This window comes from Eriocheir sinensis, chromosome 40, assembly GCF_024679095.1.
Source record: "Eriocheir sinensis breed Jianghai 21 chromosome 40, ASM2467909v1, whole genome shotgun sequence".
Lineage (NCBI taxonomy): Eukaryota > Metazoa > Arthropoda > Malacostraca > Decapoda > Varunidae > Eriocheir > Eriocheir sinensis.
In genome coordinates, this window is record NC_066548.1 from 6,713,835 (window position 1) to 6,735,883 (window position 22,049).

At 47.4% G+C, this 22,049-nt stretch overlaps 1 protein-coding gene across 2 annotated transcripts in view; it reads right to left on the minus strand.

The window, feature by feature from the left end:
• Nucleotides 1-863: 863 nt before the first annotated feature.
• LOC127009286 (histone-lysine N-methyltransferase 2D-like) overlaps nt 864-22,049 on the minus strand; it is a 25,230-nt gene continuing 4,044 nt past the window's right edge. The window contains exons 2-4 of one of the 2 annotated variants that reach the window (XM_050882233.1): nt 8,569-8,672; nt 6,257-6,541; nt 864-5,962 (exon numbers count right to left, since the gene is read on the minus strand). In XM_050882233.1, the coding sequence (XP_050738190.1) occupies nt 3,722-5,962; nt 6,257-6,334 (2,319 nt within the window). In that variant the 5' untranslated portion in view covers nt 6,335-6,541; nt 8,569-8,672 and the 3' untranslated portion in view covers nt 864-3,721. The remainder of the gene's footprint in view (nt 5,963-6,256; nt 6,542-8,568; nt 8,673-22,049) is intronic. The other variant, XM_050882232.1, reaches the window with a different exon arrangement.

Genomic DNA, 22,049 nt, shown 5'->3' on the forward strand with positions numbered 1-22,049 from the left:
ATTTTCACGACATTAAGGGCTGCACCGGGTTAACAGAAGCTCATTTAGGGACTTCAACTTACCATAATTACTCCCAAATTGCCGCAATGATGTTTGTATCGTCGTTCCTCACGCCCCGTCCTGTGTTTGCCGCCTGTGTTGACAAGGTGTGATGATGGTCATGCTGCCTTGGGCGAAGATGCTTATACAGTGTTTTCCTTCTCGTGGTGGTGCCTGATCCACGCCGCCCCTTTTCTTTGTGTATACATGTAAGTGTGGAAGAAGGTGGTAACTGAAACACCTGGAAGGGTCGTTCAGAGGTATAAACTCAGCTACAGCACAATGTTGTTTGCCTGAATTGTCATAATTTTGTAATGATATTTTGTGATTTTCCTGTGAATATTAATAATAAGTTCGAATGTGAATAAACGTAGATGCAGAAATATGTTTAGTTGACTCTGCAAACGACGAAGAGCGAGAGGAACACAACGCGTGCCTCAGCCACCGCCAAGCAGCCGTGCACGGGCGCGCGGTGTTTACATCAGAGCGTGAACTGTCCCTCACAGCTGTGTCTTTGGACGTAACACGTTTACAGGTAGTACTGATTAGTTTGGCAAACAACAAAGTTTAGTTCTGGTTTGTTGTTTTCATGAAGTTCACCACAAAAATACACGAAGGTAATGACACAGGCTACGATGTACTATTCACACACCAAGCCATGTGAAAACTGTTGTAACTACACCTGTAACTTTAACTGCACGATCATCACTTGCTTGATCATCCTGAGCAAGTAGTTTCATTAGCGTCCAGATTCTGTGAGTCCTATCCTGTCTTCATCTCCATGATGCGTTACGTTTGGTTTAGGATGAAATGAAAAAAATAAATACAACGTTTAAGGATATATATTATATATGCTTTCCATTTACATAACGGATAAATCTTCTTTATTCAACAGGGAACAATTATATTTTTGGTACTAACATTCATCAGGTATGAACTTTAACTTCAAAGTCATTCAAAATAGAAACACTCAAAAATACTTGTAGATATAGAGGAGAACGGGAAGTACGGGCTTGTAGGCAAATGAGTTTACAGTTTTGTTAAGTACGAATGTAAAAAACTGCAAAAATGACTAGACGGGTCCGTGAGGGGCCACGGCGCGAAGACTGGAAGGCGAGGCCGAGGATGGCGTGGATGGGCAAGTGTTGGGAGGGCCGACGAGATATTAGGAAAAAAATACTGTTATGCACACTTTGGTAACAACAACGACGTCACTTCCGGTAAAACAAGTCTATTTCTGCTTCCCGGACCGAATCACCGAAGCCGACACAGTTAAACCGGATCGGCGCGGACGACTGAACATGTTTCTGAACCACCGAGTCGTGGTTTTTGACACTTGAGTTTTACTTGTGAGCGCGACAGCTCGTGTTTTACCGGAGCCTGACGGAGGGCGTTCGTTCGACAACAAATATTCTCTTCTGACAACAAACAGTTTAATATCGAGTCATCTACGGGCGAGGCGGAGAGAGGTGGCCGAGGCGTTAATGGCGGAGGCAAAAAGGAGCGAAACTGCGTCGAGAGGGGGTAGCATGGCGTGATATTGCTGTGCCAGACCCGGGGAGGCGTGGCAGGGGGCAGGGAGGGAAGGGGGCACCCATTTGGATGTAACAGGAGTATTGACACACACACACACACACACACCATGAAGGCGTGTGTATGGGTGCAGTGAGCCACCGCTGCCATCGTCGTCTCGGCCACCTCTGAGCCTCCTCCCCCCGCAGAGCCGGCGCGTCCCCGTCCGTTGCCTGGCTCGGGGACGCTCGCCGGCACCTGCGACGCACAACAACTACTGGGTGAAGGTGCGGCGGCGCGACGCGGAGCACCACGGGGACGGGTTCGTGTCCCGTCACAGCTATGACCACTGGTAAGGGTAAGTGCTTGTTGACACGTTACGGAAACATCATTATCCTCATTATTGTGACAATCATCATAGTAATCATAATCATCATTGATATCTTAGGGGATGTATTTATATGTATTTTCAGCATAACTGGTATATGAACATCGAGAATGATCAGAAAATAAATTCGTAGGTTGAGGCCACATTAATATCAATTTATAGTATTGGAATCAATTAGATAATAATTCAAAATAGTATTTATATATGTATATATATATCAACTTCAAACACATAAGTTTGCTATTTATATTAATGAGCTATGCAACTGGTTCCTCCTCGAAACACTGAGTATTATTATGATCCTATGAGACACATATTTGTGACCTAAGATCCAGCTTGAGCACCAAGGACCGCGCGTGTAATTCACCAAAGTGTGACCACGCGATCGACCGCGATTGCCAGCCAGTACCCTCCCCGAATGAGCTTGCCCACAAGTGACGGATCTTTGGGTACGGCTGAAACCTCACACCCACACACACCCGGGAGGCGGGACACAACCCCCGACTGACACCCGGGACCCATGCACTGCTGGGTGGACAGGGGCACGGATTATAGGAGACTGCCCATCCGTCTCCACTCCGCCCAGGAATCGAACCCAGGACCTCTCGTGTGTGTGTGTGTGTGTGTGCGTGTGTGTGTGTGTGTGTGTGTGTGTGTGTGTGTGTGTGTGTGTGTGTAGGTGTGTGTGTGTGTGTGTGTTCTTTAGAGCATGTGTATGTAGTGTATGTGGAGTTTTAAGCTGGAGATAGGGTAAGCTTAGTCTGGACCCTTCGTGAGTTTGGCGCCGCTACTTGTTGGCCTGCTCGTGGGCGTGGACTGGATAGGCGTGGGGGGGTCGGAGGTGCGTGGGGAGGGCGAACCGCGAGGGGAGTGTCGAGGGCTGGGAGTCGAACCGAGGGAAGGCGAGTTACATGCAGAGCGAGGCGTTGATTGTGCGCCAGGGGAGGAGACGGAAGTGTAGAGTGAGTTGTGGATATTCTGCACGAGGCGTTCCAGGTTGGGGGCGGGGTGGGAGGTGCGGAGGGAGGGGAGGAATCGGGTCTTGCCTAAGCTGGGGGTGGAGCGAGGTTTGGGTTGTGTGGTGGGGGATGTGGCTTTGGAGTGATGTGGAGTGCTGGAACGGTCAGGTGGAGGGGTGGGGTGTGGGGTAAGGGTTAGGGAGGATGAGGATGGGGTGGGGGAGCTGCAAGGAGATCGGGGTATTGGGTGTATTGGGTGTGTTGTGGGGGATGTGGCCTTGGTATGGGGTGAGTGACTGGAGTAATCAGGTGGGGGGGTGGGGTATGGGGTGAGTGTCAGGGAGGAAGAGGATGGAGTGGGGGAGCTACACAGAGATCGAGGTGGTGGGTGCATGGAGGGCGATGTGGGTTTGGTGTGGAGTGAGTGATTGGAGTAGTCAGGTGGAGGGGTGGGGTGTGGGGTGATATTTAGGGATGATAGGGATGGGGTTGGGGAGCTGCAAGGAGACCGAGGTGGTGGGTGCGAGGCGGATGATGAGGCTTTGGGATGGATTTTGTGGATCAGTCGGTCAGGTGGAGGGGTGGGTTGTGGAGTGGCAGTTAGGGAGGAGAGGGAAGGGGTGGGGGAGCTGCAAGGAGACCGAGGTGGTGGCTTCGTGGTGGTTGGTTTGGCTTTGGCGACGAGTGTGTCGTCAGAGGTCTCAGGTGGAGAGGTTAGTAGCGGGCTGGTTGCCAAAGCTATCAGAGAGGATAATGATGGGGTGGGGGACGAGGGGTGGGACTCGGGGGAGGCGAAGGAGGGGGGAGGGGGGGGAGCCTCATGCTACACGTCTATAGTCGTTTTGCCTTCGTCGCCCACCTTGATGCTAAGGAGAGTGGTAGTAGTCACGTCCTTGGCAGTCACCTGGCTGGGGTCCCGCTGGGGCTGCTGCTGTTGCTGCTGCTGCTGTGGTTGATGGTAACTTTTCAGTCTGATCACGTCTTCACGAAGCTGCAGTAGAAGTGTGGCCATCTTCTTGAGATGTTTGTCCTGGGTCTGTACGCGGGTCTTCAGTGCTTTGATTTCTGTGTCCTGGCGGCCCACCTTGTCCTGGTACAGTTGTGACAGCAGCCGTAGCACCATCTGTAAGTGAGCGTGACGAGATTCGAAAGTGTCACCGGAGAGTGACTTGCGTGGTTGTCTGCTAGCCCCAGGATGCGGCCCCTTTCCTGCCTCCCCAGGACCGGCCGCGGCTACAGGAACTGGGATGGCTCCGGGAACCAGACCGGGCTGCTCAAGAGGCATAAAGAAGCGGGGTTCTTCCTCCTGCGAAGACTTGGAACGACGGCTGGACATGCGGCTCGGGGCATTGTATACCTTGACAGAAGGTCGTTTGATCTTTTTGCTGCCGTAGCAGCGAGTTTCGACGTCACGAGAAAAGAAGTTCTTGGTCTTAGATTTGGCCTTGGCCTTGGACTTGGCGTCAGCGGCCTTGAAAGGCACACTGTGGATGTGGGACACTTTCTCGAGGAGTCTCAGGAGTGTGGGTGCACTCTTGGGCTTGTTGACGGGTTCTGAGTGTCGTCGCACGATATCTGGCTCATGGACATACTTACGTTTGATGGTTGAGCGGCGGAAAGGCCGCTGGCGAGCGATAGCGGCCTGGTGGGAGGCGGTGGGCGTGATGTTGGCGGTGACCGAGCCCTCCTCGCTGATGGTGGATATCGGGTGTTGATGCATGTGGCGCTGCTTGCACTGTGGGTGGTGTTGGAACTGTCGAGAGTGTTGCTGCTGTGAGGGGTGCCCAGGGTGGTGCTGGTGTTGGTGGTGTTGGTGCTGAGGATGGTGCTGGTGCTGCTGGTGTTGCTGTTGGTGAAGTTGTTGTTGGTGGAGCTGTTGCTGGTGAAGATGCTGCTGCTGCTGTTGATGAAGCTGCTGCTGTTGTTGGTGTTGCTGCTGCTGCTGCTGCTGCTGTTGTTGTTGTTGCTGCTGATGTTGCTGCTGGTATTGCTGGTGGTACTGGTGCTGGTAGTACTGTTGATACTGTTGCTGCTGCAGCTGTTGGAGCTGATGCTCATGATACAAGATTTGTTGATGCAGGATGTGGTCTTGATGGTCCTGGGAATGTTCGGCTGCCGGCGGGTGGTGCGGAGGCTCTGGGGTGTGGCGGGGATCTTGAGGGTAGCTGCCCATCTGCTGCTCCGGCTGATAGCCAGGAACTGCCTGCTGCTCTTGCGGGTAACTGCTGGGCATCTGATGTTCCGGGGGGTATGTGCCCGGAATCTGGTGTTCTTGAGGGTAGCTGCCTGGCATCTGGTGTTCCTGAGGGTAGGTGCCCTGCACTTGATGTTCCTGGGGGTATCCTGCCATCTGGTGCTCCGGGGGGTAGCTGCTGGGTATCGGGTGCTCCGTGGGGTAGCTGCCGGGCACCTGGTGCTCCGGGGGATAGCCGCTCGGCATCTGCTGCGGATGATCCTGGGAATATGGAGGAGGGTGCATCTGATGCTCCTGCTGGGGGTCATGGGGTTGCTGGTGGTCGTGGGGGGGCTGTGAGGGGTAGTGAGGGGGGTGGTGGGGGTCGTGGGAGTGCTGCTGAAGAGGAAAGCCGGGCAGCTCGTGAGCGGCTGCTTCATGCATGCCGCTGTCAGTGTCTGTGTCCTCTTGTCCCGAGACATTCACATCTGCTTCATGCTCGCATGCGTGGCAGTGCACCTCAGGTCGTGGGGGAACAATGTTGATCTCCGTCGGTGTAATGTTACCAAGGGACATCTTTGGGCGTCGTTGGGCCAGACGCCTTTTCCTCTGTGAGGAGCCCCCATAGGGCCGGGTGAGGGTAGTCCGAGTGAGGGAGGGGCGGCGGGGAGGGGTGGGCACCCCGCTCACGTAGGAACGGGGCAGAGAAGAGCGGCGTGGTTGAGGGGTGACAGCAACGGAGGCGCGACGTGATGGAGGGGCCCCAGCAGATGCTGCGGCAGCGGCCGCTAGCAAGTTGGAGCTGTAAAGCGGCGGGATCCAGTAGACGAGGTCTGACTGAGCGTCATTCATCATGGCGGCCATCGGCTTCCAGGCCCACTCTAGCTGTAACTGAAGTAAGGTTGCTGTCAGTAAAACACACATACGAGCGGGAGCTACTGAAAGACAGTATTGGTCAGTGATCACCTCGATTCATGAGCCTAGCCACGCATAGTTAACTTCATACCGACGTCTCGCTAACCTTAGAGCTGCTCTTCGATCCCCCCAAACAGCCACACAAACTTTCTTAGGTAATTATGCCTCATCTCAGCCTACAGGCCACCAGCCTTTATCGTTGGCACTTGGATGACTTAAACATTCCCGAGTCTTTGTCCCACCCTTCCTATCTCCCCCTCTCCACCTTACCTTCTCCTCGAGGGCCTTCCTCTGGGCCTCCGCCGCCCGTCTGGCCTTCGTGCTGTTGGTGACGCGAAACTTGAGCATGGTGTCGATGTCAGGTCTTCGGTGTAATATGAAGCTCTTGAGACAGCCTTCAGAATCTTGTGAATGATATAAATTCTCCTATGGTGCTGTTAGACCTCTGGTTGGTCCGCCAGACCCTTGATCGTGGCGTCAGGCCCTGGTTGTCTCGGCGACCCGTCGGTGCAGTAAGAGTCGCCAACCTTGAGCGTTGCGATATCAACAGGGAATCTGGGGAGAAAAATAAATGGTGTGTCCTTATTTCAGTTACAGGCGGGTTGCGTGCAGGATGGACGGAGTGAAGCCATGAGAAGGGGAGAGAACGAGGTGTGGGAAAGGGAAAGAGAAGGGAGTGGGAGTTGCAGCTGGGGAGTGGGAGGGAGTGGGGGAAACAGAAGCCGTCCCTTAAAGACGAAACTCACAAAGCCGAGCACCTGCCTCAGCTGACCTGCCTCTGCTCTACGTCGGTCATTCTGTTCCCCCAGCCCGCCTCACCCATTCCTCCTGTCTCACCCATTGCTTCTGCCTCACCCATCTTCCCTCACCCCACTCCCTCCCGCACCCTGTTGCACCGATCCATCTTCACCCGCTCCTCCTCCCTCCCCACATACCATCCATCAGCTGCTCCACTTCATCCACCCTGCTCCATTTACCCTTCCTCTCACTTTATTTATTTCTCTCTATCTGTCTCCATCACTCTGCTGCAGCTAACACATTCACCCTTCCTCTCTTACCCTGCTTCATCCACCCTTCCTTACCCCCCTACTTAACCTAACCTCTCTCATCCACCCTTTTTCTTTCACCCTGCCCCACCCTTCCATCCTAGGACACCCTGCCTCTTTAACTTTCATCTCCTACCCTGTTTTTCACCTTCATCCACTCTTTGTCTCACTTTCTCTCATCCACCCTTTCTCCCACCCTGCCCCATCCACCTTTCTTCTCCCATCTTCTCATCCACCCCTTCTCTCACCACTCTACACACACTCTCTCATCCACCCTTTCTTTCACCCTTGCCTCATCCGCCCTCCTTCAACTTTGCCTCGTTTAACCTTTTCCTCTCCTCCCACCCTCATCCATCCTCACCCTTCATATCTCACTCACCTGTTCTAGGAATCTCTCTTACACACAAACATTTCGCGTCCGACACTTTTTTTTTTTTCCTAGGTCCGCTTTACCTCCGCTGCGTGTTTTGCTGCGCCGCTTTTTTGCACACAGCCTGTTTTGTGCAGTGACCATTCTTTACCCGGAAAATATACGGTGAAAAGAAAAACGCTCCTCCGTCCGTGCACTTGGCGTGGCGGCGAGATATGTATTCGCAAATCCTTTCCTTATTGTTATGCCGTGAATGTTATATTGTATACGTATGTTCCATGCAGCGGAAGATTTTTACCCTGGATGTTTTTATGTTTATTTTTTTATGTGGTCTTGCTTTGTTTATTGCTACGTGGGGCTCGTATGTTTAAGGAGCACACGGTGAATGGAGCCCCGCGGGAAGAGATTTAGAGAGAGAGAGAGAGAGAGAGAGAGAGAGAGAGAGAGAACTAAAATCGAACAAAGAGAAATGAGATAAAAGTGGTGGTGATTATTACATGGAGAAACACAAAGCGAGCACCATGGATTAGTGAACAGACAAAGGTAGAAGATATTGCAATGACGAATAAAGATGAGAATTTAATTTGTGCAGGTTATATCATGCGTATAACAGATAACAGCTGGACAATAAGTAACGTTGCAACCCATAAAGTACTGGATGTAGATATTAAGTCTGTACATTTGTCAGAGCAGGACGGAAAAGGGGTGGATGAGAGACAGTGGGTGAAGAAGGGAAAATGAAGCCAGAGCAGGGTGGAAAAAGGGGTGGATGAGAGACAGTGGGTGAAGAAGGGAAAATGAAGCCAGAGCAGGATGGAAAAAAGGTGGATGAGAGAAATTGGGTGAAGAAGGGAAGATGAAGCCGGGGGATGAGGAGAGATGGATGAAGCAGGGTGAGAGACAAAGGATGGATGTTGTAGGATGGCAAGGAAGGTGTGAGAAGGGAGAACAAAGCAAAGTGAGGGAGAAACATCAGACAAAGATAGAGGACGTTGGGAAACAAACAATGGCTGAAGATGATGACGACGATGAATGGAAACCCGTGGCAAAAATACTTACAGATAAAGCTAAGAATCGCACACAAAGGAATGGAGAGACAAATACTGGTTACAACACGGAGAAAGGCGAAGTGAGCACCATGGAGTAGGGACACAAGGAAAACCTACGGTGATAACTATGTGCATTTCGCATTCTAGTGAGCACAGGGGTGTCGTGATGGATGTGTTGCATGTTGCCTCCCCTTCATTGGACGTGTTCTGCTGACGCCGCGCTGTTTGGGGAAAGACACATCATTTTTCGAGGTAGGGCCGTGATAACCCCCAGAGTAAAGGGTTGGGCTGGATTTAGATTCTAGAGCACTGAAGGAGACGAAAACAGAACGAAGAGGGTAAAATAGACAAAAACAACTTAAAGGATGAAGTAGAGGGAAACTGAATCAAAAAGGAAGGTAAAATAGACAAGCACAGAACTTAAAGGATGAAGTAGAGGGAAAATTAATTAAAAAGGAAGGTAAAATAGACAAACACAAGAACTTAAAGGATGAAGTAGAGGGAAGCTGAATTAAAAAGAAAGGTAAAATAGACAAACACAGAACTTAAAGGATGGAGCAGAGGGAAACTAAATTAAAAAGAAAGGTAAAATAGACAAACACAGAACTTAAAGGATGGAGCAGAGGGAAACTAAATTAAAAAGAAAGGTAAAATAGACGGAGACTAAACTAAAAGAAAAGGTAAGGTAATGTTAGGGGCATTCGCTATAGCTGCGCTTGGTCTCAGTGCTCATCTCCGTCAAAACGAACTTAAAGAAGAAGTCTTATTTAATCATCCACATCTGAAATGATTTAACGGAAACCTTTTGAAATTAGTGAAGTGAAATGTAGGTCAGGCTGGAAGAAGTAAATTTGAAACTACGATTTTTTTAACAGGTATCATGTAATTGACGGGCACATTAACACCTGCCATTAGCTTCTACCTGTGCGGCGAATTCAATAATAACGGAAATCTTTTGGAATTAGTGAAGTGAAATGTAGGTCAGGCTGGAAGAAGTAAATTTGAAAGTACGAAAAAAATTCTTGAACAGGTATCATGTAACTGACGGGCACATTAACACCTGCCATTAGCTTCTACCTGTACGGCGAATCAGTCAGACTCACGGAACAGATAGGCCTCCACTCTTTTATTTTTTTTTGCAACAACATTCCGGGTGAAAAGATGGACTGGGAGAGATGCCAGTCAGCCAGTCAGGTGTGCGGGCCAGGTTCGTTTTCACTTTCATTCGCAGCAAAACACTTATATAACAAAAACACAACAAAACAAAACAAGAGAAAGGAACATTTAAGGCTGGACGGCGGTGTAGCGGATTGGGGACGAACATGTGCAAATATTCGCCGGGCACCAACGAACGATTCAAATATGCATATGATCATAAAAAAATATCTTATTCCAGCGAACCGACGACCCGCTGCGGAATAAAAACACCCACGCCAAAACAGAGGATCAAAGGGATTTCGTTTGTTAGGTTTTACACTCGTTGGGGGCAGTAAACTTTGGCGATATTGCGATTGTTGAGTGGGACTACCATTCACTGGTAGTCCCACATTCACCGCAGCCTATTAATAGAACGTACTGCCACAGCGACCATCATCACAATTTATCATCACTTCTACTGTCATCACCACCACCACAACTTGTTAAAGAACGCACTGTCACCGCTGCCGTCACCACCACTAACACCACTATCACCACAACCACTATCACTACCACGGGTTATTAAAAGAACGCACTGCTACCGCTTCCGTCACCACTATCACCACTACCACCACTATAACCACCACCACAATTGCCTAAAAGAACGCTCTGCTACCACTACCACTAACTTGTATATTACCGGCACCACTGCTGTCAATACCACCATACCCACCTCCACCACCACCACAACTACCACCCACGTAACCAACCACCAGCACCAGTACCAGACCGTCACCACTACCCAGGCCGACCTATGACGCAGTAATCGCCGACTCCCTCAGGGCTCTACCGTAGCCCAGCCAACCATCGTGCTGGCGAAAATAAACGAACGAATAAACGAGTCGACTCCCGCACCCCGGTTCTGCCTTCATGTCCCGTTACAGTACACCCCCAAAGGGTTTTGATCCCTTTCATCTCGGCTCTCCCACATCAGTTCAGCGTCAAGTGGAACTGTGACGAGTGTGTGGAAAGGGAAATATGCTTGTACCATTTGCTTGAGTCAACACAGTCTGGAGCCTCAGTCACTCGATACCACGGCACTCGAGATGACACAAACCCTCGCGGAGCACCGGACATCAGAGAAGGAAAGCACGGCAAAGCAGAGAAGGTTCAGAATGTAAGAAGATCACACACCTTCCTGAGCCAAGACTGTCTGGACTAAATTTAATTACTAGCTTCCAAGGGACTCGCAAAGAACACAGGGCATATAGAGCAAATGGTAATAGAGGATAAATCACATGATTAAGCATTTCAGATCGTTGTTCGCCCACAGTTCGTCTAAAAAAAAACTAAGAAAGGAAAGCCCAATTTGTGTCAACTTTTCTTTAAGCATCTCGTAAACATTCTCTCAACATTTCTACACTGGCGTCACGATTTGAATATCAACTCGACCAGCAGTTTCTTTCACTTAGCGTGACTCATTATTTCCAGCCACACCACTGGGCGGCCCCACGCGTCTCCCTCAACGCTCTGCGCATATATCCGGCCAGGAACCCGACACCCGCCTCTTCTACTCGGCTGTCGTTCCGCTCCTCTGCCGACTCTAAACGTGACATTCATATCGCAGCCATGCATTGCTTGTATACAGCAACTCACTTCTATGAAAAAAATGTCTGTGCATATATATATATATATATATATATATATATATATATATATATATATATATATATATATATATATATATATATATATATATATATATATATATCCGTGATCCAATGTTTAAAATTATAATTTCAAATTATAACGTCGAGTGTTGTTCCCAAACCAAAATGATTAATATCGGCAACAGGCAGATTAATGATTCTCGTGGGAGTATAAATGAGAGCATTTGTAATAACCTGAGGTAAAAAAAGCCTAGATTAGTCTAATATCTTTTAGAGAAAAATGGTGTCTATTCGAGCAGAATAACAGATGACAAAATTCGAAAATTGAAGCAATTTTACGAGCAAAATTAGAAATGAGAGCACAAGCCAGGAAAAAAAGTAATGATTATGAACGAAATGAGAAGGGAAAGTGGGCAGCAAGGCTATGAGATCCAGCGGGACGAAAAGCAAACAGTAACTATAATACCAAGACAACGCAAGATGAAAGGTGAATTATCGACACCAGCGCCATGAAGCGGAAAGAAGAGCGAGTACGCCGACAACAACTGTGAACAACAGGACAGGACGAAGAGGGAGGCTGTAGAATAGTAACACTAAGCAGAAGAGGAACTTTAAAGAGCTGAGTATGACGTATGGATGTGATGAACAGCCAGTAACCAGACGAACAGCACTCGCCAACGCACTCTGCACTCACTCACCCGTCACGCCGCCTGGCTGCCTCGGCGCAAGTCTGTGCTCCCGTCAAATTTAACTTCCTAGATATTTTGGTACCGATGAGTATGTGTACCACCGGAACCAGATAAGTGTACTAATTTCGAATTTCTGATCGAAAATTCAACGCTAAAAAAAATAATGGAGTTATAACGAAGCAAAAGAAGAGAATAATGTTTAAACACTTGTTTTGCTATCATTTTTTTTACACGAATAGTTTTGCTTAGTTGATTAATGTTACGATAACTATGTGAAAATATGTGTGACGACTATGGTTGGTTCTCCTCCTGAACAATATATAACAGTTTCATGATATAAAGAGTACGGGATGTAGAAACAATTTAAATATATTTTGTCTGAGTGACCTTCACTTTTGATCTTGATTTTTAATGAATATTTAGGTTAGGTCAATATACATGTACATACCAAGTTTCATCAATGTAGGTCGGATGGTTTTGGAGCTAATGATGAGAACATAGAAAAGTAACGTTGAAAATACTGCTTTGGCTGTCGCGGGCAGTAATAAAGAGAAAAGAAGCATCGCAGTGCCGGCTAAGGTGATAGACCAGCACGCATTTGGGGTCCGGAATGTCTCGAAAATGTTTCCCTGAGACATAAGAAGTTGAGGTACTGGAGGGGAGGCGGAAGCGAGGTTTGGCTGGGAGGGGAAACGGAAGACCCAGCGGGGACTCCTGGTGGGGAAGAGTTAGATACCTTGAGAGAGAGAGAGAGAGAGAGAGAGAGAGAGAGAGAGAGAGAGAGAGAGAGAGAGAGAGAGAGAGAGAGAGAGAGAGAGAGAGAGAGAGAGAGAAGAGAAGAGAAGAGAAGAGAAGAGAAGAGAAGAGAAGAGAAGAGAAGAGGAGAGGAGAGGAGAGGAGAGGAGAGGAGAGGAGTGGAGTGGAGTGGAGTGGAGTGGAATGGAGTGGAGGGCAGAGGAATTGAGTGGTGTGGTGTGGAGTGGTGTGTGTGTGTGTGTGTGTGTGTGTGTGTGTGTGTGTGTGTGTGTGTGTGTGTGTGTGTGTGTGTGTGTGTGTGTGTGTGTGTGTGTGTGTGTGTGTGTGTGTGTGTCTTTCTGTCTGTCTATCTGTCCGTCTAACATTCAACATACACTCAAAATTCCTCGTCTTGTTGGAATCTGTCTGTGTCTGTCTGTCTGTCAAACATTTAACATACACTCAACATTCTTCGTCTTGCCGGAGTGTTAGCAGTGTCAAGCACCGCGCCAGCCACTCAGTACTAATGGCATACAACCCCTGCAGTTATGGTCTCGACGGAGGGGCGCTGAACAACATAAAAAATACCTCACGCAAATGCCGCGTAGAAGTAAAACCTTTTCGCCTTTCCCCAAGATTTCCCCCAAAAGATTGCAATTTACCGTGAAACTTCGCTTATGGCCTCACTAAAGAGAGTGTTAGAGAAGGGGAAGCTCGAGTATTCTTTCACCACACGAGTAGTTCAGAAAGACGAGGTGATGGAGTGGATTGGGCGGCTGGAGTGGCGGGAAGAGGTGTCCGTTGGTTGGCTCGGCGAGAGATCAAATGACTTAGCGAGTCTTTGCCCGTGAATTCTAAAGCGTCCTCGGCCCGGAGTTACCTGCCTCTGATTAATTAAGGAGGAACACACACCTGCGGGAACGGCAGCCCAAAATGTTACGAAGTTCTCCCATTTTCCCCTCCTCCTCCTCCTCCTCCTCCTCCTCTACCACTTTCGTTTTACTTTCTCGAGTTTTCTCCTTTTTTCCTCCTCTACTACTGTTTTCATTTTACTTTCTCCTCTTTTCCTCCTCCTCCTCTTCCTCCACTTTCATTTTCATTTTACTTTCTCCCATTCTCCTCCTTCCTCCTCCACTTCCTCCTCCTCCTCCACTGTCATTCTTTTCCTCTTACTTTCCTTCCTCACTCTCCTCCTGTCGTCCGTCTCTCTCTACCTTACCGCCATCATTTTTCTCTCCAACACCAACTCTCTTTTTCTTACTTTCCTCCTTCACTTCCCTCTTTACCTCCCCTTCCTCCCCTACCACACTATCATTTTTCTTCCTCCACCACCACCACCACCAGCGACTCCACTACCTTCGTCTTGTTTATCTCCTCCCTCCATCTTTCTTCACGCCTTCCTCTCTCTCTCCCTTCTCTTCCCTCCTCCTCCCTCCCTCCCTCTCGCTACATCCACAGTACATCGATGCCACCTCCTTGTTCCCTTCTACCTCCCCCTCTTCGCCTCCCTTCCTGTCTCTGTACCCGCCCTTCCCTCAGGCTGTCTCTCTCTCTCTCCCTCCCTCCTCTCTCTCCCTTACCTCCCTCCTTACGTAACGACGATTACTTTTATCTCCCTCTTGACCTGAAATTTCCCTTCGTTCTCCAACCTTCCAACATTACACCTCTCCTCCTCCTCTTCCTCCTCCTCCTCCTCCTCCTCCTCCTCCACCTCCTCCTCTGCCCTGGTATCCACTTGGTTTGAGAAAATCTTCATCGTTTACACTTCACGATCAAAACTCCCGCAGCCGTTACCATCAATGAAACACACACACACACACACACACACACACACACACACACACACACACACACACACACACGAGACGAGGCCGCGGGCGGTCGGCTGATAGTGGAAGGGAGGCTCTACTTTAGCACCGCGCACGCACGCACGCACACACACACGCAGTTACATATACCCACACGAACCTACCCACATACTCCTGCGCACACACACACACACACACACACACACACACACACACACACACACACACACACACACTTATACATACATGGTTGTGTGTGTGAGTGGCTGTGTGTCTGTCAGTCTGAGTCATGAGAAAGACAAGAGCCATCTCCTTAAGTGATGACTCATTATGGTGTTGATAATGGCGGTGGTGGTGATGGTGGAGATGGACTTGGATGTGGTGGTGATAGTTTGGGGGGAGGAAGAAGGGATATTATTGTAGTGGTGATGATATAGGTGGAGTTTGTGGTGGTTGTAGTGGAGGGGGGCATCAGTATGGTAAGCTAGGTCATATATAGGCTTGTGGTGGAGTGGAGGCGTGAGTATGGTGGAGCTTCTGACTATGGTGGGAAGGGATTGTCAAAGTGGAAGGGGTTGTGGTGGAAGGGAACGTAATGGTGGTGGTGGTGGTAGTGGTGGTGGAGGAGGAGGACAAAGGGAGTGGATGTGATGGAGTTCTGGTGGTGGTGGTGGTGGTGTGTTGGTGGAGGTGAATAGGGGCGTGAGGATGGTTGTTGTTGGTGGTGATGGAGGTGGAGGTGGATAGTGGCGTGAATATGGTGGTGGCGGTGGAAGTGGAGGTGGATAGTGGCGTGAATATGGTGGTGGTGGTGGCGGTGATGGAGGTGGTGGCGGACAGGAAAATGAACATGGTGTTACTGGTGATGAGGGAGGTGATGAGACGTGTTGTTGATGGCGCGGCGCTGGCGGCGGCGGCGGTAATGATGGCGGGGGTGATTGTGGCGTTTGATGGCGGTGGTGGAGATGGAGGTGATAATGCTAATATTGATAAGCGTGCAAAGGGAGCCGCGGCCGATGATTGGTATTACGTGTTTGGTGCGGACGGTGAGGGTTGGCGACAGGTGGTGGTGATGGTGGTGGTGACGGTGGTGGTGGTGGTGGCGGTGGTGGGATGATGTGGGAGCTGCAAATATGATGCTGGGCCCCTTAATTAAGTCCTCCTTCCCCCTTCAAGCAGCCCCTCAAATAACGAAGCACATTCGGGCTGACGCTGAACACGATGCTCCCGAGTGCTGGATCGTGCAAGCGTGAGGAATTTTGAGTCCGAGTCGTAAAAGCGCAGCAAGGGTAGCAAACGCCGATGCGACAGGACGTTAATAGGTATATGCAAAAGACGTGACGGCAATGGGGACGGTGACACCGACGTGACGCTGAGATGCAGCAGGCAGTCACCGCTCACCTAGTGTTATGTTTTTGTCATTTTCATAGCGAAGGAAATGTACAGTAAAAGAACATAAGGTTCATGTTCGTGTGTGCCGTGTGGTTGCGGCGTTGGTGCTCCCTCAGCAATAAATAAGCCATCCGTTGCAATAGGAATTCAGAAGACAAGAATCTAAGCTCCTGAACAGAGCTCAGCTCCCAGGCAGAGCTCAGAACCTGAGCCCCGAGGCAGAACCCAGTATAAATATTCCAGACAGCCTTACTCTATTTCCAAGTCCACAGTGGCTGCAGGACCCCAACACCTGCGCGTGAGTAGAAACTAGTGATTGAAGGCCGCTTGCTAATGTGTATCGGATTGGAGGATTTTTTTTCAGTGAATTTTTTCACTAAGCAGAGTAGGCACTTGTGTGTTGTGTTAGTTACATGCAGAAATATATTAGCAAAAGCCTGGTATGTATACATAGAAGGCTTGACATTATGTATTTTCGAAAGTGAAAGTCGAAGTAAACTACAATATGTATTTATCTGGCGTTGTACTTGGCCAGGTCTAATAAGAGACTGTGATAGGTAATAATTATAGCAATTAGTATCTACCATATATTCACGTCAAAGAAATAGCGTTACTTCGTGCCTCATTATATCATATATCATTTAGGTTTGAGAAAACAGTAAATGATTAAGTGAAACTGTTCTTCGTCATCCTGAGATTCGTAAAATCGTCTTTGATATATAAAGTGAGTGAGAGTCACGCTGTCAACAAAGAAGACTGTACGCTTTGTTGATTCCTGTTAGAGGACAGTAAGGGGAGCGCCAATTATTCTGATGGAGATAGTAGTAGTAGTAGTAGTAGTAGTAGTAGTAGTAGTAATAGTAGTAGTAGTAGTAGTAGTAGTAGTAGTTTTTTATAGTAGTAGAGGTTGTGCTGGGGGAAGAGAAGGAGGAGGAGGAGGTGAAAAGAGAAGGAAGACGTGAAGGAAGAGGAGGAGGAGGAGGAGGAGGAGGTAAAGAATGTTTATAAACCTAGCTCATCCAGGAGATACGGGAAGTTTCCTGCTGGCTAAAATCATGGGATCCGGGAAGGTAAGGTAGTCATCGCAGGGAAGGAAGCGGAGACGACGAAGCGGGGACGGCGATGGTTGGGTGGCGCGCTGCGGAAGTGCTGTCCTTGACGTCTTGCACTCAAATATCACGGACGGCTGAGTGCCCGCGGCTGCCGGCGAGTGGCTTGGCTCACCATTAGGGAGCCCGCCTGCAATAACTTTGATTGCGTATCGGGGAAGTGGAGCACCGAGGGGTCAGTTAACCTCGAGAGAACCTTCCAATCAAAATTCAGCTACACCACCGTTGCCAGATTGTCGTACTCAGAGCATAGTATTTACCGGTTCAGTTTTGGGTAAATATGAGAGGTTGAGTAAGACAATCTGGCATCTTTGAGCTACATTAACACAGGTTGTAGCTGACCATCAAATCACCGCTAAGAAAGTTTAAAATTACAACATAAGAGAGTAAAAATGAGCGAATGTATATCCTTATCAACTCAAATCCACAGCGACGGTAAATTCCTCTCCAGCTGTGGTTCATGCGGTTCATTTCTGATCTCTGTGACATGCCTGGATACACTCTACTTCCGTTTGTTGCATATTTCGTATCTGGCAATACTTTCGAAATCGGTCACGCGGCATTCCTGTGTTCAGTCCAGCCTCGGGGACTATGAAAAGGGAAGAGCGTGAATTTCCGCAAAAAGTGAAGCGCGTTATGGCCTAAGTGAAAAGCCGGGTTGTGGACGTGTTGACTTTCTAATGAAGAGATTCACACAAAAATTGAAAGTATAGTACCTTGAAGGAAAGTAATAACAGTTCCACTTTGATTAATAGCAATAATATTAGACGAGTAGTGAGGCCTAGCATAAGCAGAACGTTGAGATGAAGACGAGGAGAAAAATTTTAAAAGTCGAAGAAGAAGAAAAAGAAATAGAAGAAGAAGAAGAAGAAGAAGAAGAAGAAGAAGAAGAAGAAGAAGAAGAAGAAGAAGAAGAAGAAGAAGAAGAAGAAGAAGAAGAAGAAGAAGAAGAAGAAGAAGAAGAAAAAAAAAGAGAAAAAGAAAAAGAAAGAGAGGAAAAGGAGGAAAGAAAGAAAGATCAGAAAAAAAGAATGAAAGAAAAAGAAGAGGAAGATGAGGCGAAGGAAAATAAGAAAAAGAAAAAGGAAAAGAAAAAGAAGCAACAACGAGGAGGACGACGAACAAATGACGAAAGAAAGAATAAAAAGGAGAAGAAAAGGAAGACAAAGAAATAAGAAAGACAGTGAAGGCGAGGAGGTCTGAAGTCTAAGTGTCTGAGTGCCATCGTCCGCGTGCTCGAAGGTAACCTGTTTGTTGGCTGAGCGTCGGCAAGAAGAGGGACAAAGGGTGGCCCGCGGCTGCCTGCTGGAGAGCCTCGCCGCCGCTCTACCGCCGGCTGGAAACGTTTAGGAGCCGCTTTTATCTCCGCCTTTTCGCTGCTTGGTATGGCTTTGTGAATGGCAGCGTAAAGTTCTTATTTTCGACTCATTATATTATTATTATTATTATTATTATTATTATTATTATTATTATTATTATTATTATTATTATTATTATTATTATTATTATTATTATTATTATTATTACTATTGTTGTTATTATCATCATCATTATCAGTAGTAGTAGTAGTAGTAGTAGTAGTAGTAGTAGCAGTATTAGTAGTAGTGGTAGCAGTAGTAGCAGTAGTGGTAGGAGTCTTTTTTCCTAAGTCATCGTTAAGGCACTCCGCTCGGGCATACTCCAACAGAGGCCCCTTATCCTCTGAGTTTGCTATGTAAATTTTTTTCTTTTGTGTTTAAATTAGCGTTAGTTTCTGGATCTGCACCGAAATTACGTATTCATGAGCAAGTCCAAGAAGGTTATTTTCCGATTTTCTTTGTTTTCAACACATAAATATATATATATATATATATATATATATATATATATATATATATATATATATATATATATATATATATATATATATATATATTGTTTTATTGTTGCTCTCATTGTTGTTTATGAATGTATATTATTATTATTATTATTATTATTATTATTATTATTATTATTATTATTATTATTATTATTATTATTATTATTATTATTATTATTATTATTATTATTATTATTATTATTATTATTATTATTAATATTATTATCATTATTATTATTATTATTGATTTTATTATTATTATTATTATTATTATTATTATTATTATTATTATTATTAATAGTAGTAGTAATAGGAATAGTAGTACTAGTAGTAGTAGTAATAGTAGTAGTAGTAGTAATAGTATAATTATTATTATTGATACTTCGAAATAGTTATTATCTCAACAAGTCAGTGTTGTATTCAAGACCAAGAAGATAATTTAACATTATCCTTCATGTGATTATAATTAACCAATTTATTTTTCTGTGGTTATGATAATTATTTAGTGGCTGTGCTCCTGAAACGTAACTGCTTGCCCCTGCCTTGCCCGTGCTGTCCGCAGCGGTGAGTCGGCCCTGTCCGCCCCGCCTGCCGGCCGCCGAGGCTTCGGAATATAAAAATCTGAACGCGTCACCTTCGCTCCGTATGTTCGCAGCGAGCATTAATTGGGCAGCGTGTCCCGCACCGGAAAACTGCGTGCGACGAACACAAACACAAATGGAGGCGGCGGAAGATAAAAATAGATCGAGAGGCAAACACTGGCTGATGGACACACGGCACACGGCCCGCTGTAGCTGTTAGCGTTCTTGCTCACAGCGGAGAGGCGTGGGTTGGCATTGTAGGTAGGCGAGGAGGAGATATTTTGGGTCTGTCCTTTAACGTTATTGCCTTTGTTCCCCTAACAGAAGACTCGTTCAGACCCGAGTTATAGAGGCCGTGGATTTGAATCATGGGTGAGGTGGAGGCGTTCTGGGTGTGTCTCGTTTCAGTTTGCACCCTCGGCTCCCCCAGCACGTCCAGGTCTAAATTAGTTTTGAACCTTCCTCAGCGGCCGGAAAGGGAAAAAAAAATTGCCATCCTGCTCTTCTGAATAAATAAAATTGGATTGTAGACGAAATATAAAGTCTGCAAGCCCAAAACTATATGTTACTAGACAAATACTAGATAGATAGATATAGATAAACATAGATAGATGTAAATATTGATGGATAAATAAAGATAACATATGCTGGGGAACTAATGAAGGAAAGTTACGATGAACCACAGACAGACAGACGGACGGATTCGTAAGCCCATCCGTTCCCGTGATAGCCGAATAGTGTGTGATGAAAAAGTCAGATACATGGAAAAAAAAAAAATCACATAAGCTCCAAATCAAAACAATCACGCCCAGATAAATCACCGAACCTAATTAATTTGATGGGATAACGCGACACATCACTAACCGGCCAGTCAATCAATTGGTCATCAGTGGAACAGACAGCGTAATGCAAACCAATAATATCCAGTCACTATCAATAGGTCAGTTAGTCACTCATCGGTGGTATTCAGACAACATGATGCAAACCAGTAACCAGTCAGTATCAGTAAAGCAGTCAGTCAGTCAGTCAGTCAGTCACTTGATAAAGACAACATGATAGTCAGTTTCCCAGTCATTACGTCACACCCAGTCAGTCTTTCATCATTCTCCTGTTGATTGGTATCGTGTGTGTGTGTGTGTGTGTGTGTGTGTGTGTGTGTGTGTGTGTGCCTTTCTGTTTGTCTGTCTATCTGTCTGTCTATCTTTTAGTATTCTCACCAGCTCAGTCAGTGCATCGCGCCCCACATAACAGTAAAAACCAAGTCCCTGAAGTCAGTGTTATTTCCCACAGTCACACACCAACACACACACAGGACTACCTCAATCACTCCTTTCATTCACAAAAATCACCGTAGTTGCTCACAGTCATCCGTCAATCACAGTCACCAACAGTCAGTCAGTCAGTCTCACCAGGCATAACCGACATTTATCCCTTTTCACTGTAACACTCCTCTCTCATCACCAGTTACGCCCTACAGTCACCATCAGACAGTTATCCGCTTTCCAGTCACTCACAGACATGACATTCAGTCTTCAATACTCGGAAGAAACATTAGTTACAGTCACACCTTATAATTATCACCAGTTACGTCTCACAGTCCCCGTCACACAGTTGCTTGGCAGTCATACTCACACTCAATCCTCCAATAGACGAAAGAACCACCAGTTACAACCAGTCAGACACACACAGTTATTCCATACAATCTCCTAACTCGAAGGAACCACCATTTACAATCACATCAAAATCATCACAAGTCAGTCAGTCAGAGCCATGTCCGTCACTCACACTCAACAGTCACCAGTCAGTCAGTCAGTCATAGTCACCACGTCCATCAGTCTCGTCTCAGCAGTCACCAGCAGTCACAGTCGCCGCCCGGAACAGTAATCACAGTTATCATCTCCAATCGCAGCGCGGAGGGACGAGGAGGAAAAATCGTTATCAGCCTCGCGGAGTGACGGAGGAGTGGAGGAAAGTAAGACCTGGAAAACTCATCTCAGGAGGGAGGGAGGAGAGAGGTAAAGAAGTTAGGCAGGAGGGAAGGTAAGGGAGGAAAGGAACGAGGAAGGGAGGGAGGAGGGAAAGAAGTGAGACAGGAGGGAAGGTGAGGGAGGGAAGGAACGAGGGAAAGGAGTCAGAGAAGAAGGAACGAGAGAGGGAGGGAGGAGGGAAAGAAGGGAGACAGGAAGGAAGGGAAGGTAAGGGAGGGAACGAGGGAAAGGAGTCAGAGAAGAAGGAACGAGGGAGGGAGGAAGGAGGGAAAGAAGGGAGACAGGAGGGAAGGGAAGGTAAGGGAGGGAACGAGGGAAAGGAGTCAGAGAAGAAGGAACGAGGGAGGGAGGAAGGAGGGAAAGAAGGGAGACAGGAGGGAAGGTAAGGGAGTGAGGGAAAGAGGGAGGGAGGAGGAAAAGAAGTGAGACAGGAGGGAAGGTAAGGGAGGGAGGGAACAAGGGAGGAGCAAGGTAAAGGAATCAGAGAGAAGGAAAGGTAAGGGAGGGAAGGAAAGAGGGAGGGACGAAGTAAAGGAATCATGGAGGAAGGAAGGTAAACGAAGATAGAAGGGAGGAAAACGTAGACTAAGAAGGGAGGAGGAGGGGACGGAGGAAACTGGACAAAGGAATA